This window comes from Oryzias melastigma, linkage group LG15 (genome assembly GCF_002922805.2).
Source record: "Oryzias melastigma strain HK-1 linkage group LG15, ASM292280v2, whole genome shotgun sequence".
Lineage (NCBI taxonomy): Eukaryota > Metazoa > Chordata > Actinopteri > Beloniformes > Adrianichthyidae > Oryzias > Oryzias melastigma.
The window spans coordinates 7787955-7813804 of record NC_050526.1 but is presented as its reverse complement, the minus strand read 5'-3'; the positions used below and the strand labels follow the sequence as shown (position 1 = coordinate 7813804).

General features: G+C 44.0%; 1 protein-coding gene across 2 annotated transcripts in view; it reads right to left on the bottom strand.

The window, feature by feature from the left end:
* LOC112161654 (inositol polyphosphate-5-phosphatase A) overlaps positions 1–25850 on the bottom strand; it is a 145962-nt gene that overhangs the window by 9318 nt on the left and 110794 nt on the right. For both annotated transcript variants that reach the window (XM_024296979.2, XM_024296978.2), the window contains exons 10-12: positions 17219–17314; positions 16049–16123; positions 8719–8792 (exon numbers count right to left, since the gene is read on the bottom strand). In XM_024296979.2, coding sequence (XP_024152747.1) covers positions 8719–8792; positions 16049–16123; positions 17219–17314 — 245 coding nt within the window. The remainder of the gene's footprint in view (positions 1–8718; positions 8793–16048; positions 16124–17218; positions 17315–25850) is intronic.

The following is a 25850-nucleotide window of genomic DNA, read 5'->3' as shown; positions in this document are numbered from 1 at the left end:
GGACAAGAAGAAGAATGAAAAAAAAATCATTAAAAAAAGTCAAAACAAAATAGAATTCAATCAAAGAAAATAAAAAATCATTTATTTGGTTGTTTAAAGTAAAACATTTACAGTCTTTTTATCTGCATGTGCAGGTACTGGTAACCTCCAGCTCTTTACTGTACTTCTGGATAGCATGTGTGAAGACGAGTGTAAACAGGAGTTAACAGCCGACATGACGGCACCATGTGTCGTTTTCTGAAGTCTGTCACATGACCAAACCAAACAATCACCATCACCACTGAAAATGAGCTAAAGGCTGATGAGGTGGTCTATGCACCCCCCCCCACCCCACCCCCAACAAACAGGTGTACAAATAGACCTGCAGAGAGCAACTCAAAGAAGGCTCCGCCTCCAATTTGCATAAATACCAGTGAAGCCACAGGGGCAATGCATGAGTTTTGGTATGCTAACGACTGGCCGAAGAAGGGATAGAAGGATAAAAGACGGCCTGAAGAATAGGATGAGAGGAACAGACTGGGATGCAGAGAGAAGGGATAAAGACAGATCAGACAGAAAGAGGCAAAGTGAGTGCGGAAGCAGCGCCGCTCAGCTTCAGGGTGGCCTGAGCGACGGCAGGCCAGGAGCTCTCCTATCAGGGACTCCCATGGCTTTATTGACTAACAAGCGCAGGGTCACTTGGGAGTGAAAGAGATAGGGAGAAAATCAAGCTCCCCCCCACACCTCCTTCAAACAATGAACTCTGCAGAGCAAACTTCCTCCAGCTCTTCAGGAGCACGGCGGCTTTCATGGAGGCACTCCTGATGACAGGCAGACATCGTAAAGGCTGATTCAAGAAAACCCAATGATCATTAAAGTCCCATTCCTGTGTGTGCAGGTATAGGCTGCTCCCTTTCACCGCGCCCTCCGCCGGCTCCACTGCTGATAACACAGCTCAATGCAGCAGACAAACACATTCAAGGCCGTCGAGCACAAAATAAGACTAATGGTTCTGATTATTAGGTCAACTGCAACAAAAGCACACCTGCAGGTGGAGGGAGGGGGGTTACCTGATGCAGTCAGAGACCCTTTCTTCTTCTTACCCAGCGAACATTTCAATGTGGGCCCCAAATGGTTTACCTTTGGGCTGAACTGGTGGGTTCCAGGTGGGTTTGTCTGCGGGTTCCATGGTGGCCCCATCTGTGTTTGCCCACACTGGCTTAGGAGGGGAGACAGTGGTCTGGGTCACTACGCTAACCAGCCACCCAGTGGAAAGCGTAGCAAGCTAACAAGCTGCCTGGCAGACAGGGTAGCGAGTTAGCGAGCTCAGCTGTAGAGCCAGCCGGACTAGTGACTGCCCACTTAAGCCAGTGTGGGCAACTCATGGAAGCTGCGGACAAACCCACCTGGGGCCCACCAATTCAGCCCAAAGGTAAACCATATGGGGCCACAATGAAATGTTCGCTGGGTACCTGCTCACCTATCTGCCACACTCACAGAATGAACTTTCTTTAAATAGAAAAGTTTCAGTTTTGTACATGTGAAGACCCCCCAGCGGCTGTAACAGCTCCAGTGTTCAGGCTCTTTATCGTTGAATGTTAGACTGGAATTGGGCTGCACGGTGGCGCAGTGGTTAGCGCTCTTGCCTCACAGCAAGAAGGCCCCGGTTCAAATCCCGGCTGGGGGATTTGGGACCTTTCTGTGTGGAGTTTGCATGTTCTCCCCGTGCATGCGTGGGTTTTCACCGGGGACTCCGGCTTCCTCCCACCGTCCAAAAACATGCTTCATAGGTTAATTGGTGACTCTAAATTGCCCCTAGGTGTGAATGTGAGAGTGAATGTGTGTGTGATTGAGGCCCTGAGACAGACTGGCGACCTGTCCAGGGTGTTCCCCGCCTTCGCCCATGATTTCTTGCAGACTCTGTTCCTTCATGCTATCAAGAAAAGTCAAATGATTCCAGTTTTTTCTTCTTTTCTGTCTCTCATTTTCTTTACGTTTTGTGTTATCTCTCTCTCTCTCTGTTTGGCTCTTGCACTGCTGCACGTGTAAGCCCCCCCCCCCGGCGCGCACTTTCTCTTTCTTTCTCTCCATTTCTTTTCATCCCTGTTAAATATTTTTCCATCACAATTCTTGAGGTTAAATTAAATATTTCCTCTCTCTGTGTGGATTTCATGGTCACTGACGGTCCTCTGATCAACTGTTTAGTAACTAACATAGATGGCATGACCCCCTCCGCCCCACCATTTGAGAAACACCGCTTTAACCCAATGCATCATGGGGGCTGTAGTGCATAAACTCACGCAGATGCTGGCATACTGTCGTTTCTGAGCTTCATTCTTTTGTTCACTTTTTAAACTGTCTGATGTCGGATCCCGCTGGAAGCTACACCGCTAAACACGAGCTTTAGCTGTTATTTTAGTTGGAACTGAGAGACTATAAGAGCCGAATCAGAACAAGGAAGTGAGGACGTTAACCACTTCTGATTGGTCAGATTGATGACATGTGATCAAGCCTTCAACAATGATTGGTGGAGACAGTTGAAGGGGGAGGGACTTTTCAAGATTTAAGAGTCATTTATAGAATCAAAGAAAAATGTCTTTTACCATCTTGCATATTCAAAATTATCTACCACGGTTAAATCAGGGCCGTTTGGATGAACACAGAGCTGATACCATAGTGATGGTAAATGTTTTAGATATGTGAAAATGGGTAATTTCCCGCGGCACACCAGACCATCTTTCACGACACACCACTGCACCAGGCTACTTCATTGTGTGAATGTACTGTCAAATCTTGAATGAAAATCTTCTTCTCTCCACCAAGAGGCTGAAAATTGGTGGTGGATGGGTCTTCCACCATTATAATGACCAAGACTACCGAGGAATGTTTGTAGAAGCAGATGAAGGTCATGGAGAGGTCCAGCCAGCTTCTGGACCTCAGTCCAACAGGAAACCTCTGGAGAGATCTGAAGCTCAGAGTTGCTAAGCAACAGCCTCCAAATCTGAAGGATTTATACATTATTTGTAAAGAAGAGTGGAGTAGAATTCCTCCTGATCTGTACAGAAACTGATCATCAACTACAGGAAACCTGTGACCTCTGATGATAAGAAGGGTTTACTACAAACTATTACGATTTTGGTCCGTGTTAAAAAGTCACGTTTTTAAAGTTTTGAAAATGTAGTTTTAGAGTTCAATAAAGGGTTATCCTGTTCGGCGCTGGACCTAAGTTGTGTTTTAGATTTTGCCCCCCCCGTTATTGACACCTCTGACAGTCTTAAAAGTTCCTGCGGGCCACCTCTGTGCACCGTCCAGAGTTGCCCGTTTTTCCCCCACAGACAGCCTGTTTGTACCTGTAAGGGCGGTGGAGCTGCTGGACTCCACGCCTCAAGCATCCAGTTGGTTTTTAGAAACTCCGCCAAACTTCCTACGGATTCCCTGGATCAGGAGTGTTTTGTCAGTGAGAGGCTACAAGGGGGGCTGGTTGGAAAACATGTAGGACACCGGCCCTCGAGGCCTGTGCTTTCAGCTGTCAGCTCTATAGACAGCAGGACAAAATGATGGGGAGAAGAGCTTGAGATGGATATTTCTGTGCTGTGATTGGCTGAAAGTGAGTTTAAAAAAACGTTCTCAACATGTGTGTTTGTTTGCTGTTGTTGACGAGGGCTAAAACACAACAAGAGAAAGAGGAGGGAGAAGCCCAGCCACAACAGTTTCTGCCTTTAGCTGCTCTAAATGAAGACACAGATGGCATCCATTTAATCCATTCAACCAAGATTGTGTTTGATGACCCCCCTACCCCCCACCCCCAGACAAGAAGCAACCACACATGACAGCAGCAGATCCTCAGCAGCCCTCTTCACTTTCTCTGCTAGCTGGGATGATGGATGCTGCTTGCAGGACAATGTTCCTGTTCAGCTGATCAGCCTGTCGTGTTGGAACCAGCCAGCACAGGACCCCCCCAGCAGCTCCAACTCAACAACCATCCTCAAACGGTGCCTTTACTGCGCCATAGATCCTCATGGAGCTGAGAACAAGAAGCTTCCTTCATATATGAGCTACACAAAGGCTGCAGAACTAATGTACACACAATTAAATATACATACAGAGAGGGTGAGATCATTTGTGCAGGCCTTTAGAGAGCTGGGGGGAGTGTTGTTCACAGAACAAGCAAGGCTACTGTCAACACAAGAGCCATCTGTGTGAGCACTTCCTATGAGGAATTTTCCACTGATCTGACAAATCCTTCATATTCTCTTATTAGCAGCTATTGAGAAACTGGCAGGTAGCCATGTGTGCCTCTTCACTTCTAATTCCTCCTGGTCTGATGTGTTCAGTATTGGTCTTCAGGCCTCAGCATCAGAAAAGTTCTGCGGTTTCAAAACTCACCCATTAAAAGTGTGTCAGGTTCTGCCTCCAACAGCCCTGCAAACAGAACCTCCTATGCTCTTTTATGCTTCACCTTTTAACTCCTAGCTGGAAAATGGTCTCAAGTCTTCCAGCTTCATCTAGTTTCTGGACCTTTCCCTCTTTTAACACACTAACACGGGGAGTCCCAAAGAAACCAGGGATTTCTGACTTCCTAACGTCGCTGTGGTGGTTCCAACTGTCCACTCACTGCAGGAGGCTCCTGGATACAGATAATGTATGTGTCAATAAAGGTTTTAACGTCTAAACAAATAGAAGTCAAGTTGTGCTGACAATCATGAGGTTACTGTTTCTGAAAATGAAGTCTGAGCTCAGCTTTTTCACTGAATTTCAATGGAAACAGAGTGAGCTCTGATCCTTTCTGCTGTGGCATCAAACTGATGCATACAAAAAGCTTTTTCAGGTTCTAGATATAAAACCGGGTGTCTCAAACGCAATTTACTTTGAGCCCACTGAAGGCAGAGTCTCTCTGAGTCTGGACTGTATGGGGTTCCATTTGTGCCAAAAATCTTTTTGTGTCCACTATGTCTTTGGTCCATTGTCTATGTCGACTGAACAAGGTTATTGAACATTTGTTCATGTCTATGTACTACTGAGCAATATCTTCTGTGAAACGACAGGAGCTAACGATGCTAGCAACTGTTGCTAAGGACATTTCTGACGACCAGATCCAACAACAATAGCAAATGCAAAGTTTTAAGTATAAAGAAAGCTGAAACATCACAAAGCAAATATAAAGCTATCATCAAAAAAGCGTGAACATGCAGAAGATATTGTTTAGTAGATATTGAACTCTCATATAAAGGCACAAGATATCAACTTGGGGGATGCTAATGACCCGCGGGTCGCCAGTTTAAGACCTCTGCATTCAACTATGGTTTGGAGCCTGAAACTCCTGCATGCCCCTTCAAATATTAAGCAATGCAGAAAAAGATTAAATAAATGATGCTAAACCACTCAGCACTGTGAACACGGTCGGAACACCAGCCGCTCATCAGTAAAGCTCCGCTTTTCTGCGTTCACTCGGCTTCCCTCTGCTGCTCTCCAGGCAGAGCCAGGTGTCTGCAGCCATCCCTCCTTCTTCTGGCCTCCATCATTTTTCTTCACACACCCTCTTCCTGCTCTGAAATCACTCATGATTTGGCCATTGATAGAGTTGTTCTGCTGCTCCGATGTCACTCAAAATCTCCCTCAAAGCCCATTTCAGTAACCATGTTACAGGCAGAATACATTCTCCGTCCCTCCCCTCATCATCTACTGCATTTTTTCCACAAGCCGGGGGTCTCGATTCAATTTTTGCATCGATCTTGTGCAAAAAAACAGAACGGAAATCAGATCAGAGCAGTACTAAAAGCTTTCCCTTAAATCAATCAAATACATGAATAAGTTAGGGGTGCTTTCATGTGTTTTAGGGGATATAACCTTAGTTACGCCATGAAATAAAAAGGTACCACGATCTCCAGCAAAACTTACCATTACTTTCATTACTGGCTGTGCTGCAGTCAATGGCCTAATGGCTGCTTCAGTTTTATGTATTACACATGATAGAGAAACTGTCTCTACAGCATATAATCAAATAAATAAAGTCATTTTTCTCTCTCAGACCTGCGATTACAAAAGCCCAGAGTCACACATGTGCTCCTGCATGTGAGCGTTCGTGTGAGCCGCTGGCGCACAGCAGCCAACTGGCTCCAGGTCCGACTGTGACAAGACCCGGGCAAATTCCTCACCCCGTGCCCAGGTACTTAGACATGTCACAGCCAACCCTGACAGATGACTCCTTGAGAGTGAAGAGACATGTGCTTTACAGCCTGAGAGCTCTGCAGACGAGCAGGGAAGAATTCTGAGGAAGAGGAGGCTCGTTCCTTCAAGTGGACTGACCATGCATCCCAACGTCGCACAACTCCAGTTTTGGCAGGTGACGTGAAACTTGTAACTGTCAGTGTGATGGAACGACTTTTCCGACAGTCGGTTCCGTAATAAAACAAAGTTGTTCAAAAGCTGTATTAAGTTGCTGTCAGTGATATCGTGCGTCCTGATCTTCACTTGTTGCACTGCAGGACGTCCCACTGAGCAGCGTGGGGATTAAACGCTCCTGATCGCTATTGATTTATGGATTGAAAGCAAAATGAGCCGTGTTTGTGGATGCGTGTGTGAGGGTCTGATGGCCTGCATTCAATGGAGTAATAACCTCACAGATGGCGAGGGGCCGGTCCGGAGCAGGCGGTGTGATGGAGGAGCATTGTCGGAGCTTGATTGCTGAAGGAGGCAGAGCTGACAGGGGGAGGGGCCTGTGTGCGTGAGGAGTGGCAGGACGAGCCTGTTTAAATTTAACTAGGCCGCTGCTACGTATCACCGGGCTGACAATGATGTGGTTTGTCGCACACAAGGAGTCGATCAAATCAGGTTTCATACGCTGCTCCAGGTTTCATCTATTTGATTCATCATTGCCTCAAGTATGTGGGAATCATTTGTATTCTTCCACTGCCGTCCCAGTGGAAAGATGATTCACTCTCGTATGGATAGGTGCGGGAGTCAGCCAGCGTAAAAAGACAATAAATTCACCTGTCACTTATGTAAAGTGATGTAAATGGGGTCTCTGATTAAGACACAGAGTCGTTTAAAAAACAGGGACAGGCAGAACCTTGACACGTGCACCCCCGTCTCCATTCAAAGTCATTCACATGCACGCTTTGATCCCCGGTCTCTTCCTCTCTCCCTCACACACACACACACACACCCCTGCCTGCCACCAGAGCAGTTTATCAAGTAATTATTGTTTGATTACAGCGTTTCATTATCTGCACTGATTGAGTCAGAACCGACGGCAAAGGTCAAGCGTCATTAACGCGCCGCTCCCGGAACATATTTCCGCGCCCGGCCGCTTGTTTGCCCTCCCTCTCCTCTGAAAGGGCTAATTGCAAATGCATTTGTTTGAGGAAGAGCAGAGCACTGGCTCAGACCCCCCCATGAAAAACCGCTGGAAGAGCCAGGATGGTATCGGCACACATGACGTGAGGGAGCAGCCAAACGGACGCTGTGCTTTCCAAATGACTGTATTTATGAAGATACGGAGGGGGGTGGGCTTAATATACAGCCCGACAACGGGGTAGGGGGGGTCCTGCCATGTAACAGCAGCTCATGGATTTTACAGAAGTGGAAGGATTTTATAAACGTTCGAGAACATGATGCCATGTTGTGTGTTTGTGTCTTTCATGTGCATGTACCATGTGTGAACTGTGTGTTTCTTAAATGCAATATGTGTGCTTCATGTGTAATGTTTTTACTTGATATAAGACTATTTCTTACGTTTTTTGGACCCGTCTTATTTTATGACTGACAATAACTGATTCTTTCATAAAGACTTTTAGTTGTCATTTCTCATTTTTGTCTTTTTTTAAGTGCTAGAGAAGAACTAACAGTCATGTTGATGCACATGTGTCTGTTATTTATTTTATTGGTTTTGTTCAAATAAGTTTTTTTTGTTATTCAAGAAAACAGGAATAAAGTCAGAAAAAGCAAAATTAAAAAAAAATGTTCTTTTTATTATTTTTTAAAAAAGATCTTGATCTGAGTGATTAACATCCGGCATGATTGAGAAAATATTCAGCCAAATATTTTTCACCATTTTAAACCCAAAATATTCAAAGACCCACTCAAAAGAAAATAGTGTTTTTATGGTTTTTAACATGTTTTTGTAATATTTATGTCATAATAAAGATCATAAAAAAATAAGTTAAAAATTGAATTTCTGAGTATTCCTTTATTGAAACTGTTGTGAATCAGGACCAGATGAAAAAATGCCATTGGAAAAAGGTCATATTGTGATATAGAAGATACAGTGGGCGGAGCTACAAGCATCCTAGTCCACCCCATTCGGAATCATCCACTTGCAGACCAATAGATCCAACAACGTCTTTGTTTTCCTCGTCTGAGCTGGAATCTGGATCTAAGCTGTATGACTGGATAGAGATGATACTACTAAATGTTTTTGTTGCATTGCTAATGTTAGCTTAGTGTTGTGAGGTTAGGCGCGTGTGTAAACACAGAGGTCTCAGTTCTGGGTGACAGGGAGGTGTGAGCAGGTTTACCTCACATCTCTGAACTCTTAACAACCTCCTGCTGCTCTGCGTAAACAATGTCCAAGAAAACGATACAGCTTTTTTTTTTTTTTATTTTGTCTAAAAACGTCATAATCATTATAGAAAGACCACTGGGAACGCTTTACAGAAGATCTAAAGACGATTGGAGTGAGAAACATTCATAAATACACATGTTGCAGCCATGAAACAGAGTGGTGGGGTGGATTCATACCTGGGGGGGAAAGAGATCTCCATTTCAATCAGCCGATCCTTGAATGACGACAGTTCTTTATCAAACTCTAAAAGCTGCAGAAACACACAGAAAAAAGATTAAAGAGTGAAACACAAAATACAGAAAATCCTACAGGAGTGCAGGAGGCAGCCGGTCTGTGCGGCTCACCTCCACAGGTGGATCCGGTTGATTCTGATCAAGAGAAGCGACCCAAGATTCTGCACTGCTTCAGTTTGGCTGATTTCAGACTTTTGGATTCAGAGTTCAGTTTGACTCCTGAAGCTGAAGCTGGTCAATAGCCATCAATCACAGCGAGCAGCCTTGGTGAGGTGACAGGGAGTCAAACACATGTGATCAGGATCCCATCTTCAGGCTCATTCAGGCTCTTCAACATGCCTGAGCGTGGAGCGGGACCCACAGTGAGCGTGTGTGGGAGTGTGCATGTGTTCATGTGTGTCACTGCCCTGTCCTGCTGAGGTCTATCCGTCCACAACAACAGTGCATCCACACACTCTTCATCAATCATGTCTCCTCACCCAGCTGTACTCACTCACTGGTGTGCATGCACACTCCCCCCTGCGCCCCCCCTTCACAAAAGCCATAAATCATTAGTGAAAAGTGCAATTAGCGGCTCCTTGTACACATTAATTATCTTGGAGATGAACAGGTAACGGGGGCACCTGCATGGCTGCCTCCCTGAGAGACTGATGGAGACGTTTCCCAGCAACCCTTGGAGGACCCGGCTGTGGCCCGCCTCTGTCGTTGGTGACAGAAACCCAAACATGAGGCTCAGTCCAGGATTCAGACAACACACTGTGATGGACACCCCAACAATGATGGGTCGGGCGGCTCAATGACATGGCATCGTGTGGATGGGTACATAATGAAAGCTCACAGAGATGACGCGCCACACGAGCGTTTTATCAGGAAGGACGTCCTCATAAAGTGGAAACATGGATGTGGGAGATGGGAGGCGGATGTCAGCGAGGCGTTATTCTATCAGCACAACCTCCATCTCAGCTGGCATATTTATGCTCTGCATATATGACTGTTCAGCTCCTGTGTGTCTTCACGTCACTGGTGAGTCCGCATTTAGAGCCCCCCCCCCCGGCTGCACGCGTGTGATTATGTGCCAGTGGTGTAGAACAGCAGCCATTACTGGCGGGGGCCTCCCAGACTCAGTCTCAGCGGTTCAGGAGGGCAGATGTGCTGCATTCATCAAACTCACACGGCCGGGGTCACAGGAGAGACTCACTCACTGTGGATGAGGGATGGCAGAGTGGAGGATGCAACCCCACGCTCCACTGTGCACCCACAGCCTCCGCCGTGTCTGAACCGCCTGACCAGCAGCGGGTCGTTGAGGCCCACGGCAATAATCCCGTTTCTCCCAGACGCTGCTGGAGGGATGCTGCCGTCAGTTCGGACCGTGTTTTACTGATGTGATGGAGAGCAATTAGCACCTGCTGACTACTTCCTGTGTGCACAGTGTTTGTGTCACGTTCAGAGAACATATGGCGGTGTGTATGCACAGATTGTGAATGCTGAGTAATTCACGCAGGTGAACGGAAAACTGGCTGGCCACAAATTTCACACTACATTTGCTCTCAGGTCAATTAAGCATAATGCTCTGCTGCTGCTGGGTCAGTGCCTTAAAAAAACTGCTGATATGAGTTCAAGGCCTTCTGACATTATAGAGCCAGCAGTACTGTGTCAACCAGAAATGACCTTGGGAGCCGTGGAGGGGATGCTGCGGGATAATGCCACTGCGGCAATAACACAGGGGTGAAAAAGGAGAGGAGTCTTGTGGGTAAAAACGGGCCTGTCACAGGCTCAAATTTCTGACTTTGCTCGGATGATCAACACGCTCCTAAATCAGCGCGGTGGGGATAGCTCAGCACCAGGGTAAGAAAAAACGAGCAAATCCACCATCTTTGGCCTCCGGCTGTCCCTCGGAGAGCGCCGGCCTTTTGTCCACCACCTGTAATTGTGCTTTGATTTACACATTGTCAAATATCACCTGTGACAACACTTGCTGCGATTGAAGCCAATCAATAAATGCTGGGGTGAAAGGTCATTTAATTTGATTTTTACACCTCGCACTTGGCTTTCATTGCTGGGACCATATTTTTCCTTCTTTTTATGGGATCTTCATTATTTTGTGCAGTAAAGTCATAAACAGGCAGTGACGGGGGGAGGTGGGGGGGTCAAGACCAACTACAACAAAACAAGAGTTTGTCTCTCACACTAGATGTTCGGGTTTTTAAATCAGATTTTCAACCCTTTTCTACCAAAACGCATCCAGAAGTGTTCAATACTTCTTTTTTTTTTCTTCTTCTGAGCGACAAGTTTTGTTTGTAAAATATGATATAGAAATAAAGCAGATCGGACAGAAATGACTTCAGTCTGGTGACTTCTATTTCCAAATATCTGCCTTCCAAACATATTTCCGACTCCCATCTTCTCAGCCACAACATCCTCAGACAAACATCTGACCCGCCAGAGTCTGGCAGGACAGACACAGGCTGGAAAAAGAAGATGCACGAGAACTTTGGATGTTTGAGTTTGACCGTAAACGCAGAGCAGCTGGAATCTTCTCATCTACGAATGTGGATCTGTTTGCTGCAGACACTGCATTGTGTCTCTCTTGTGTCCTAACAGATGTTTCAGTGTTTGTGTTGTCTCCTTCCTCTTGATCGCTCTTTTTTGATTTCTAATGAAAGACACAGATGAATAGTGTTGTTTACACATAAAATGAATGATATTAAAGTAGAAATGTTCTGTATGAGTCACAATGATGGCATTTCAGTCAGAGGTGTCCAAACATTCAGCATGAGGTCAGCTTTACAGAATTTTTTTTTACTATTACTATTTGCAAATATACATTTATAAGGAAACTGAATAATACAACAAATTAACCCTATGATGCCTGGATTTATTTCCAACCATAAAAAGAAAAAAAATCTTCCTAATGTTTTTGCTTTCATATCAATGCTAAAGTAAGGAAAGTTTGAAGAAGAAGAGGCTGGATGCGTATTTGCATCAATAAGCATCATAAGTTTCTAATTTGAAGCCCATGTTCAAGAAAACTATCAAAAAATAAAAGAAGCCTCAAATAACCTCAAACACAAATTCAAATCGTATGGCAAATAAAAAGATCAATTTGGCATTCAAAATAAGAACAGTAAGGTGATAGAGAACGACAAAATATTACCTCTCAAAAGTGCAAATATAGTTTTTCTAAATTTGTATTAAACTGAACATGGAGCTGTCAAAGTGCAGCTTATGTGAATATTGGCATGAAGGCTGAATGTTTGTTGTTCTTTCCACATCATTTCAAATCTCCAGAGAAATCCAAAAGTAGGCTGAACTGAGCTAAATTAAGAACTGAGAGCAAAATAAAAGTTAGAAAATAACTATTTCTTCACTGAATGTGGAAAAATAATTCCAGTCTTAGTATTCAAAAATGGCTGCACCATATTAGCACGATAAGCTAACGAGGTTTAGCGCATTATTGTACAGCAAACCAGAGTATGGCAGAAATGTTGCTGCCATCTTTTGATTGGTCACATTAACACTGCTGGCAGCCATGTTGATGATGCGACACAGATTCAAATTGACCATTTGGCCCGCAGTCAAAATACCCAAACTAAGTATGAACATATCTCCATATGCGTTCCTTTTTGCTGGTTTGGGGTGAACCACTGACTGTATATAGAGAACTGGCCTGAGTAACTCCTCCCCCTGGTTTTCCAAACAGGAAGTACCTGCTGGCTCCAAGAAGCCTTAATCCTATAGACTTTAAACAAGCTTTAAACAACACTTTAAACAAGTTTACTCATTATTGGCAACAGTTGTTGCCATAGAAACATGACTCAGACCGACTGGGACCAATCACTGTCATCTGGCTCCAACATGGCAACATCTGTATTAAACTGTAAAAAGGGAAACATTGGATCAATTAACAAAAGTTCTGTAGTTTGTTACATTTAAAAATATTAGTTTTTAATCAAAACACATTTTGATGCAAAATTTTAATTTGTGAAAGCAAAAAAAAAAAAAATAATGCAACAAATTGAAGAACTTTTGTTAATTGATCCAATGTTTCACTTTTGTCATGTATGGAAAAACGGCGACTGAATTGGCTTCATTTTGTAGGAGCTGGCGGTCAGGCTTTTTCTATGTGTGACATCACAGCCACTCTATCCATTTCTCCATATACAGTCAGTGTGCTGAACGTTGTTTCTCTTGACAGTTTTGTGCATCCAAACCCAACTGCAGCACATTTTTAGTCTTTAAAAGTTTGATCATGTGGTTCTTGCTGCAGATTAGGACCTTTAAAAAGGTTTCTGGAGATGTTGTTAATTGCAGCTAGCTTGTCTAGCACACAATGCTACAGTAACTGTACATGAACGCTGTCTGTTCTCATCACATTAAATAATCAGTCATTTGTCGGGGCATTCAGAACTGGAGCGAGCTAAATGAAAAGACAAACCTAATGTAAAATCAGTTTAAATAAATACTAAAGGCACTTTCAGCCTCTGAAAGGCACTTAGGGGCTTGGACAGGTGAAATATGAACAAAGTTTGGGCCTGAGGCAATATTTGTTCTATTTTTATGTCTTCTCCACTTTAAAACGTCTTTCAGCTTTTGAGTAATGCGCAGGAATACGGCAGAGGCAGGATGAGCCGAGGCATGTCGGACAGAAAGGTTCATCACTTGCTAAAGCTCGTACACAAACATGTAGTGGCCCCCCATCTGCCGACACCGCGCTGATAAAGTTGCAATAAAGAGATACTGAGACAAAATCAATGGGATGGAGGAGGGAGGCCGGCCTGTGTGTGTTGGTGTGCGAGACACTGATGCACAGCACACACACCACGAGCGCACCACCAACACACAAGCACACACCTCCTCCCATTTCTCCACCGGAGCAAGGCCCCCCGGTGCCCCTTGACGCCACAAGCGCCCGGAAAATTTAATCTTCCCAAATACTCATCAGGGCTCTCCATCGTCCCCCCGTGACAGCAGAGGGGATAATTAATTATACAATTTCGATGGGAATATCGACTAAACAAACCTATTAATCATAGAAAAAGTCAATAGGCATGGACACATTCAATCATGTCCCGGCCAATGATTACTCCTCTCAAAATACAATAATTATTTTCAAGAGCTGCCTCGAATTAAATTTCTGTCAAGCTGGTACAAGTCTTGCAGTTGATGAAGGATGCAATGGATTTCTTCCCCAGTGGAGGAGTGTGAGGAGGAACATTTATCCTTTTGGAAAGGTAGTTTGTTTTATAAGGATCATAAGACGGTGTGTTTAACTAGACCATGACCATCAGATTATCTCACATGCCTCCATTATGTCATCCATCTTATGTGGCGCTGGAGGAGGTGGGGAGGGAAAAACCAAGGAGGAAATGAGGCTGACGGGTACAGGAGGCTCTTCAGTTCCACTGTCAGGAGGATTTCTGCCGCCATGATTCAATGGCTCACGCTGGGAAACATCCCCTCCATAAATCCACACGCACATTTTGACACAATCTTCAAAGGTACAAATCTATTGGGGCAAACAGATTCATTCATACACCGAAACCAGGAGGTTGTAAAATCCCCCAAACAAAGGCAGAAGTGCAAAGGCAGGAGTGCAAAGGCAGGAGTCAGAAATGTGTGGAAGAATGCACACTTTTCCCTTAGAAACATGCAGAATGTGATCCGTCTGAGGTTCATTTTTGGCCGTTTCATTCAGTCTAACTCAAAGCGTCAGAGGAGAGAGCTTCTCCTCCAGGAGGATGCAGGAACCCCCTAAACTCCAGCTCCATGCGTGGGATTTAACAAGTTAGAACCCCATAAAATCATAGGTGACATTTACCAGTCAGCCCTTCATCTGCACTGTCTTGTTAAAAGTGAAAGCCCTCAAAACTTCTTCAAATGAAACTGGATATTGATGATGAATGTGATCGCTGTCACACAGAACCAGCCTCTCTATCACACATGCTTTGGGGCTGCCCAAAATTAACCCTAGAGTGCTATTTTCACCAAAGCAAAATTATTCACAATGTGAATAATTCATTATTCACATGATCTTCAATGAGTTGCATTTTTCTGAGAGTCATGGGTCACTGAGTAAAGTCTCACAGACCAAGTCCCAACTATCATTTTTTGTTTTTTTAGGATTTTTTTCTTCTCAAATTTCTAAATTTTCAGTATTTTTTAGCATGTTTTTAGGATCTTCCTATGTTTTTATTTTTCATTTTGTTACATAAACACAGTTAAAAATAAAAAACCTACTCATTTATCACGTGTTGTCATATTTTGATCTATTTTTATGAGAAATACTTTTCATTTGGTATATTATATTAGGTAAAAATTAACCAGCAGAAGTGATGGTGTAACTTTTTATAGTGAAAGTGTTCCAGGGTTAAATGAGTTCTGGAAATCAATCCTTAATCTTTTATCTCCAGCTTTAAAAACCCACATTGAACCATCTGTGATTATGGTTATTTTTGGAGTAACTCCATTGAAATTCATCTGAAAAACTGTCATTGCATTGCAGCTCTCTGCCAGGCAGACCGTTCTCATAAAATGGAAGGACAAACTCCCACCTACATTTAAACTCTGGGTGAATGACCTTTTGCAATGTTTATCTCTAGAACAAATTAGATACTCAATTCAGGGTTATGATCTCAGATTTTATAACACCTGGCAACCCGTTCTCGATCGGAAACAAAGACTATCAGTATTGTTGCGCAGTAAACATCTCCACTGTCCTCAGATTATTATTATTTATTATTTATTTGCTTTTCTTACCATAATTATTGATATTTCATGTAGTAATCTATTTTTCTAAAATGTCTCTGCCATAGTGATGTTTGTTTCGCTCTAAGACAAACCATTATGTTTATGTTCTTTGATTTACTGTAACTTTTCAACCGTTAGCACGATCAACGTCATTCCAGCAGATTTTGGAGAACTCATCAGCCGCTTTTCTTCTCCAAAATCTACTGGAATGACGCTGATCGTGCCAACGGTTGAAAAGTTACAGTATGTTAAAGATTTTGTGTTTAAACGTCACCTGCGACGCCTCGGGTGTTAAAGGGTTAAGCTACACTCACCATGCAGGAGCTTGTTATCCTTTAGGCACAGAAATGTATTGAAGGACATTTTGCAGCAGAAATGGATTTTTTCTGTTTTCTGCAGCTTTTCTTTTTCACAGAGAATCAGTTTGTGACAGTAAAAGGGAGATGCTGTTATCCCAGACAGCAACGATGAAGCACAAATTACCACCAGAGGAGAGCTGACGTTAGGAGCTAAAGGGGTGACTTACTGAGGTCCCATTGTTTTCCCGGAAAACGTCCTGGTTGACATAATTAAAAAGCTTCTTTTCAAGTTGAAGAACAACCTGGATCAAAGGAAAGAAGGGAAAATGGGCTCTGATTAATGACAATGCTAATGTGAGGTACAGTACATAATGAGATCTGTAATGAACAAGACTTCCTCTGATGTTACGCTGTAAAATGTCACGATGCTAAAGGCAGGAAAACACACAAGACGTTGCTGTCATTTAGGAACTCTAAAGCGGGGGTCTCTGGGCCAACCCCTGGGCTGTGGAAGCCTTTAATTTCAAAGTATAAATACATTTCACAGATAAAAACCAGGAGAAGGAACTCTGAATATGGAATTATTGCAGCAATTGTTCCCACAGACCAAAATATTAATGCAAAACATTCAACTACTGATTGACTCCTGTTCAACTCCTGTTTTTTCCTTTAGAAAAAAAACACTTTTTTAAAGACCCACTCCAGTGAAAATTATGTTTTTGGTGTTTTAACATGTGGCATATTTCTCATGATAGAGTATGTATATAAAGACAATTAAGAACAAAACTGTATTTCAGAGTATTTGTTTATTCTAATTGTGATGGATCAGGAGCAGAGGAAAACTAACAGTTTGGGAAAAGCTCATGTTTGTGATGAGGGCCCAAGTCTACCTGCTCCGCTCCATTCTGATCTTCCACTCAGACAAATAGATCCATGAACGTCTTTGTCTTCCTTATCTGAGCTGGAATCTGGATCAAAACTGCACGACTGGATAATCTGATCTGATGTTGATCACAATTTTTGTTGCAGCAGTAATGTTAGCTTGGGTTTGTGAGGGGCTGAAAGCTACTGAGAGAGAGTAAACAAAGGGATGATGGGAAATGAGTGTAGGGTTACTTCTGCGCCAACAGCCCCGCCCACATCTCAGAGGTGAATTTCTAATCAACTCCTGCCGCTCTGCAGAAACTATGTCCTAGAAAATGATACAGATTTTTGTTTTCATTTTGTCTAAAAACAGCATAAATATAGTAAATAAAAGGCCACTGGGAACACGTTTACTACCAATAAAGATATAGTTGGAGGGGAACAAAGAAACCTGAACAAACAACTAACATTTCCCTTTCCTGGATGTTCAGTGAACTGTGCTCGCTGCTGCAGTCATGTCACCAAACTCTCACCTTTTTGTCGTTATCACTTTCTCTGAATATTAGCTTGTCAACTTCGTTGGTCTTGGCGGTTCTGACCGTCTGCATGGTGGCGGTGGAACAGAGACTCTGAGGACGAGAGGAACAACGATCAGCAGCAGCTAAGAAAACACAAGAAATGCTGCAGACAGATTCATTTATGGCCAGCAGGCTGAAGCACACCGATAGGCAAATTCACCCACTAAATTAAAAAAAAAAAAAAAATCTTGATACCTATAAGAAAACAAACAGCTTCACAAATCTTTGACAGATGTTAAAAGAAGATTTCAGAGTGCAGGAGTCAGCAGTGAGAAAGTCAAGGTGAGGACAGGAAGAGAGAAAAGCATTAGCCAAATTTAACTGTTCATACACGAGCAAACGGAACATGGAATAAAGCAGCTTGTGGTGTGGTTCGTTGTGACACAGTGAGTCCACAGCATCCCAGCAGGAATGAGGGGTCGATGAGGAATGCTGTTGTTAGGAACGCTGCCCCCCAGCAGACGCAGAGGCACGGCAGTCTCGTCCAAACAGCTCCTCCTCATTATTTGTTCGGAAATATTTCCTCTGAATGACAGCTTCCACCTAAAACGTTTAAGGTCGGAATACTGTTTTTATGTCCGATCCTTTGGAAATGAAAAACATTCTTTTCTGATTGGCAGATTTCCTTTAAATGAGCAAAAAAAATCAGCTAATAGGATACAAAAATGGTTTTACCAAGAAATCTTATTTTAGGAAATAACTTCTGGTTTTCTCAGACTAAGATCAGACAAACTTGCTTGATAAAATTATTTTTCTTAGAAGACAGAAAAGTGTTGTTTATTTCTGTTTTTGCAGTTAACAGATTAAAGTTTTAACAGCAAATCTGATAAACGACAGAAGATCCCCATCTCATTAAAAGAATAAGAACTTCCAGCTCACTATTGCTCCTCTTTATCAGGCTTTATGCGCTGACCCCGGCCGGCGTGCGTGGTTAAATTCCGCTTTGTGGACTCTCTTAACAATTAGTTAAACATTCGGCCATCTGTGTTTGAAGACGGCTGAATGAGGTTCCCATACCACACGGCGGAGACGGCCGAGCCGATTGAAATTCAAAGCACAGATTAGATAATCGGGTCAAGCCAATATAGCCAGCAGAAAGAGCGCTCTTTGACTGAAATGTCACAAATCAGGGCTGCTTTGGCCATGGAGAAGTGGCACGGCAGATTAGAACAAACACCGTGTCCTGAGAGAAAGTGGAACAGCTCCTCACAGCCCCCCCAGCTCAGCCCCGTCCCTGCATGCTTCTTGCTGCTCCCTCAAAGCAACTTTCTAAAGCCTGAACAAACCGCTCCATCTTTCACTCATTTAGGCCGTCCAAACGCGGGGTCAATATGCTCCCCAGGCAGCCAAATGCTAATGCGCTTAAGTGTGCTTAAGCAGCTTTGTGCAAAGAATGGGTCCAAGAAGGAGCTGGAGAGCGGCTCAGAGACACTTTCCTTGTCAAGAAGTCATCAGAAGACACTTTTAGTACAAGATTCAAGATCAACTTTATTTATCCCCACGGGGAAATTCTGTTGTAGAAGCAGCTCAATAATACGGAAATGCAGAAAAACGACGGGAATCAAAACTCTTATGAAAATATGTACAGACACAGCAGCAGAGAAAGACTTTGTACATATACACACGTGGCAAAAGATAAGTTAAAATAGAAGAAAAAACAAAAAAAAAAAGAGTAAAAATACCCAGTTAATGTAACTGCAGCATGAAGATCATCTGAGGTGAAACATCAATGTTGTTTCCTTGATGCTTCACCTCAGTAAGAACTATTTCCAACCAAAGACCAGCTTCTCTTTAGCTAATCGCTGAGTTTTTATCTTCCGTCACCAACTGGAAGTTAAACCAAATGATCCACAATGGATTTGAGACCATTTCTTACTCTGGAAAGTAAAACCTTTCTAGATCTCAGCCAGCAAAGCCAAGTGGGCCCGTATGGTTTCAAAGTGGGCAGAAAATGTGGGCCCCAAATGGGTTGGTCCACAGTTTCTGTGGTGGCCCCACCTGTTTGCCCACATTAGCTTAAGTGGACACTCAGTGGGTTGGCTCGCTACACTAGGCAGCCGCCTGGTGGACAGGGGAACTCTGTAGCTCAATAAAGCAGAGCGTAAAAGCTTGCTACAGTGGAGCTCACTAGCACCCTACGCTGTCCACAGGGCAACTGGCTACGATAGCAAGCTAACTCACTGAATCCCCATTTAAGCTAATGTGGGCAACATGTGGGGCCACCACAGAAACTGTGGACCAACCCATCGGGGCCCACATTTTCTGCCCACTTTGAAACCATATGGGGCCCAAAGGCCTTGCTGGCTGGGATCCTATGATTAGGGAAAAAACTGCCTCTTCAGTAATGTGTCAAAGGTTTTTGTAACTTTTAGGACTCTAAACCCTGATACCCGTTGATGGAAATATGCATCAAACCAATTCAGCTCCAAAATTACCTTCATTTAGTGTCTACTTAAAAGCAAAAGGGATTTTTATAATAGCTGGAAATAGATTCAGGCATGAAAGAGAGAAATTGATTCACATCAAGCTTTCTTTTTGCAAAAAATCAGTTTTTGCAAAAACACTTTCAGTCTATGAAAAAGAACAAAAATCTTTTGTTGTTCCTGTGTGCATGTCTCTGTGTGCTGACAAGTGAACAATCCACTGATGTGATCATTGACACAACGGTCAATCAGTGCAGCTGCATCCTGATTGTGTGGGATTGATCCTGCTTCCCTGCTGTCGTCTTAAAGGAACAACATTCATCTGCTGCTCCTGATGCTGCCGTCATGTGACCGTCACCGCCGTGACCAAACGTCAGCGAGTCCGGCTGGACCCCTCGACAGTCCGCGTTACATGCAGACGGGTTTCCTGATCACTACGATTCCTGATCGGCTGCTTGTTAAAAACAATCCAATACTTCTGCGGGGGAAAAAGATCAACCGGCCGCTGATGATTCGAACCCACCCCGACAGTGACTCAGCATTGCAGCTTTGCATTATGGGTCACAGGTCAGCAGTGAGTGTTTGTACAGAGGCCCTGGGTGGGGGCCGCTGGGCTGAGAGGCTGGGGTTTTGTGCATCAATGCAGGATAATCTCATGATTGTGGAAGAAGGAAGCGGCTGTTTAAAGGAGCCCTCTATTCCAGCTGCTCCCTCCAGAAAAAAAGGTTAAAGCAATCTGTCCCACTTCAAAGAGCAAAAACAGAAAGACATTCAGGCCTTCTGTCCGCACCGCACCAACAGATGGAGGACATCCACAGGCTGACCATGTGAACAGTTTCATCTGAACCAACCTGAACACCAGACAGGACATGATTCATGTCAATCAAGAAGCTGGAAATCTTTTGGGACCTTTTTTAACCCTTTAACACCATGATTATGTTGTTTAACATACTGTAACTTTTGAACCCTAAACACGATAATTCGTTAACAGTTGAATAGTATGTTAGAGATTTTGTGTTTCAGCATTACAGGATGAACATTTCTTAAACACACTAAAACTACTTTTTAAAATCTTTAAAACCATAACTTTTTAACATCATTATGAACTACATATAAAGCATTACCTGCAATAATGCTAGTGTGAATGCTGTAAGATGAATTTGGCCGCTGAAGATGCTAGTGCTAATAGCTGAAGATGCTAGTGCTGATAGCTGAAGATGCTAGTGCTGATAGCTGAAGATGCTAGAGCTGATAGCTGAAGATGCTAGTGCTAATAGCTGAAGATGCTAGTGCTAATAGCTGAAGATGCTAGTGCTGATAGCTGAAGATGATGAAATTGACAGCTAAAAACACTGAAGCTGATAAATGAAAATGCTGAAGCTGATGGCGGAAAATACTGACATTGATAGCCAGCTAATATAAAAACATTAGCTAAATGGCAAAATAATCTTAGTAAATGTAATAAAATAGTCCAAAAAAAACTCACAAAATGCAGATTTTTAAAACTTTAAAACTAACTTTTTAACATAATTCTGAATATTCAAGCAATATTATTGTTCCAGAATAAATCAACTTAAACCTTAAATAACTTTCAATATTTTACTCTCTATAAAAATATATTTTGTCAAAATTATACAAGTTAGAAATGAGCTCAGGATAACATTGGGACATTAATAACAATAAAAGGAAATGATCTGGAGGGCCGGATAGAATTACCCAGACGGCCGGATCCGGCCCCCGGGCCTTGACTTTGACACATGTGCAAAGATACTTTTTACAGGGACAAAATGGTGACAAGGCCGAAAATGAGAACAGTGACTTCCAGTATTTATATTTAGAACACCATAGCTAACAGCTGAACACTGTTTAACACAATTTTACATAAATAATAAAAGGTAATTCTACCAATTTCAACAGAAAAATGTACAACATTTATTCATGAATGTCCTACCTTTTATTATTTATGTAAAATTGCTTTAAACATGTTCAGCTGTCAGCTTTACCGTTCAGACATCATATATAACTGGAGGTCACTCGGCACACCCGTGTGACGTCACATGAAAAGGGTCAATTTCCTCCTCCTCAAATCCAGCTGATGGAAACCAATTTCACACAACACAACTCACTCATTAAAACGACCGATTCCAACGCTCTGCCCCCCCCCCACATACACCCATCTAACCAGGGACAACCCCGGGCTGACCGCTGCCTCTACTGCGGCAGGACGCCAGTCCAACATGGAGGAGCTCCACATGACCCGCTGGTCAGCAGTCCACCCCCGTAAACCTGGCTTCACCATCCCAGAGGCCCACAAACTCTTATCCCCCCTTGGGGGCCGACAATGAGGGTGGATGTGCACGTCGTAGGAGGTCCCAACCTGCCCCGCCCTCACCCAAAAACAGCCCTAGAGAGGCAGGTGGGCGTGCGAGGTGACGATAATACGCCCAATTTATCTTGTGCACTCCAACATCTGGGAAACTTCTCTAAAAACAATGGCTGGGGGGGGGGGCATTCTGGTGTTACCTCCACCAACCCACCAAGAGTATTTGTCCCCTCAGAGTGGATAATGGACAGGTCACAAATCATTCGGGACAACAGAACAGTGTGTGAGAGTTGAAGAGTGTGTGTCGGTGTGTGTTGGTGTGTGTGCCCCCCCCCATTACATTTAACTCCTCTGCGGGCCCATTCTGTGCCGCCCTGCAGGACAAATTGCCCCGTATGGCTGTCTTTGAGAGGCAGTGCTGCGCGCAGAGGCAGAGACAGGGCTGAAACACAGGGAACAGGCCTATAAAAATTCATCACTTTGACCCCTGTGACCTCCCACTCCTTTAGGAAGGGGGGGGGTCCTCACGCACAAACAACCATTCAGCAGTCAGGAGAGCTGAAGGACGCATCACTACAAAAGGGTCTTCTATATTTTGGTTTCAAACAAATGTAATAACAGAGTTTGATCCACAGAAATGTACCCCTCCCACCCCCCCCCACCCCACCTAAAAAAATAAAATAAAAAAACGACCGTTCATCTCCGTTTGCACCAGCAGCAGACACAAAAGCCCTGGAGAAGCTTTCCACCCTGAAACAAGTCACCAGATGCTTCATTGTGTCTCTATGTAAAGAAGTGGCAGTAAAAGGAGGATAAGGGGGGGGGCTCTCCTGTAGCATATTAGCCCCAGTGAGGGGGGGGGGCATTGTCCCATGCAAGGTTCCTGACACATCACTGCCACCTGTACAAAGAAAACCTAATGAGAGATTTAATCTGAACCCCCCTGTCCCTCCACCCTTTTAGTCAGCACTTTGAAACCAGGCGCAGCAGATGTCTGCAGGACTGTTTAAGGCCCCCCCTCAAGATTCTGATGACCAATGAATGTGCTTGAGACATAAGAGGATCAGAAAGTCCAGAAATATCACAGAGCCATGGTCACTCTGCTGAAAGAAAGAGTGATGGGACCAGGAAACACCCCAGGACCTCCACTCAGACCCAACAGAACCTCTGAACAAACAGAACCTCTGAACCAACAGAAGCTCCACTTTGACCTAACAGAACTTCTGAACAAACAGAACCTCTGAACAAACAGAAGCTCCACTTCGACCTAACAGAACCTCCACTCTGACCCAACAGAACCTCCACTATGACCCATTAGAACCTCTGACCCGACAAAACTTCTGAACCAACAGAACCTCCACTCTGACCCAATAGAACCTTCATTCTGACCCAAACAAAACCTCCACTCTGACCCAACAGAATCTCCACTCTGACCCAATAGAACCTTCATTCTGACCCAAACAAAACCTCCACTCTGAACCAACAGAACCTCCACTCTGACTTAACAAAACCTTCACTCTGACCCGACAGAACCTCCACTGTGACCCAATTTACCTCCTCCTCCATTGATGTGGGCAGTAATCGATGAGGGAAATGGACAGAGAGGCATTTGTTGCCTCAGAGACAATTACAGCCTATTGGGGAGTAGATTGGTGATCAGTGAGAGCAGGGGGAGCAGCAGGAGCTGTCAGGTTCATCATGCTGAGGTTCAATAAAAGCAGCTCCAACCACTTCAGGAGGATGAAGCCTCATTCAGAAGAACATATGGAAGTATAAACACAACCTTTGGTCCTCAGGACTTCTCTCTCTCAGACTTTCTCCACTCACATCAAAAGTTTAGCATTTCCTCTTAACAATGCCCCCTCCACCCCCAGAGGTGTAGCTCAGCCTAAGAGAAGGGGAAAGTAAGGTGCAGCGAGGGGGAAGGGGTCCCGACACCCAAGCATAGGGCGCTAGGCAACCGTCTAGTGGGTGGGCTTTGTGATACATTTTACCAATTTTTCATGCCCATCCCTCTAGATGTGACCCCACTCAGGGTCTTTTATACCCCTGACAACTCCGCGCAGGAAAACATGCTGCCGCTCTGATAGCATGAAATCGGGAACAAAGACCCCCAAGGAGAGGAAAAGGGGGCCACCGAGGCACGCTGTGCTCCGGTCCCGCCCGGCTCTGGACACAAACAGATGTTAGGCCAGCCCCGGCTCTCACTGCCCCTGACAGACAAGGCCCTTTCAGAGAAACCAGCCCGCAAAAGCTTTGTTTCGGCCCCCTCTAAGACAAAAAGCAGGGCCACTCCTTCTGAATGGGCCCTGCAGTTTGGCCGTCACAGATAAATCACGCAACAGAGGGCCCATGAATTCTAAATGTGCTGCTTAATAGGCCCTCTTAAATATGATGGGATATTTGTGTGCGGGGCTGAATGGAGCCTTAGACTTTTAAAGTCACTTTAAAAGCCAACGGTGCCAGCGCCAAGTTTACAGCCGCTACAATGAGCCTTTCTGCAGCAGCATCACTCTGGGAAACAGCAAAACTTTCAACGATCCTCGCACTGCTGCTTCTCCCTTCAATCTTTAGGACGTTATATATCTGCATCAAAAAGGAAAACCATAAAAAAGTAATTAGCACAAATTAAGTTTCCTGATTTGAAAACAATTTGAGACTAAATTATTGAGCAACCATGTGCAGCCGTTCTTGCAGGGCTGCTTTGCATACGCATTAGCACGAACCACAAAGATTAGAATGTCAAAAACAATGTAGCGCACGTGCATTTTCGTGCACAGCCCCCAGGGATGGCGGTGTTATCTACGCAGCACTTTATCCTCCAGAGACGAGAAGCAAAAATGATTGTGCTCTCTTTACAAAGGCAGCCGACTGCATTAGTCCCAAATAGACTGACATCATGCTCACGATGTACCAGGCACAAAGAGATCGCTATCCTTCACAGTTTATGCCACATTCCATCTGCACTAAATAATAGCATCACTGTTAGCCACCGTCGTCCCTCCCCGGAACTTCAAAGATGGGGTCCGGTCTCAGTAACAGGAGGCCAGAGTCACTGGAGACTGGAGGATTCCACTTATAATCAGATTAGATTTTATCAGCAATCCTAAAAAAAATTTTTCAATTCTGAACACTTTCACAAGATTGCAGTGCTTCTTTATCTTTTCAAACTAGTGTAATCTATCAAACAGTAGCTGTCACATCACATGTTATCTGGTTTATTTGGTTCAAACATTTAATTATTCAATCTGCCTTTCCCTGCCTTTCCCTTTCCAAAGCCACTTTGATGACAGCTACAGATACAAATATTTGGTTTATTTATTTCAGCTACGTTCAAATATTACAACCAAAATCATCTGAAGAGCGAAAGGTCTAGTTCAGTCAGATTATTGGGAAGTTTTTTTAATGGTTAAATTGTCTCAACTGTGTATAAAAACAACGTAACCCTTTAGAGATGCATTCACAGCGAACGCGATTCGCACAACAAATTCCCATCTCGCTGCCTGTCAAAAAGTGTTCTTGAGCTTGATGCTGTGGCCGTGTGTGGGAGGAGCTACCAGCTAATGTTTTTAAGATGATGCTATAAGGAACGAAGTCTGTGGATATCTTTCTTAGAATGTATGAAGAGTTCTACTAAAACTGGCTGGTGGGAGGCTGGGGGTTGCGGGCTCAGCTGGGCTCAGGATGTAGACGCCCAGCTGACAGGAGGTTTGGGCTGACAGCGTCTTCAGGGTTCTCTCTCTTTTTATTTTTATTTACTTATATTTTATTCATTTTTAATATATAAGTCTTTATCTGCCCATATATATATGTTTGTGTGTGTGTGTGTGGGGGGGGGGGG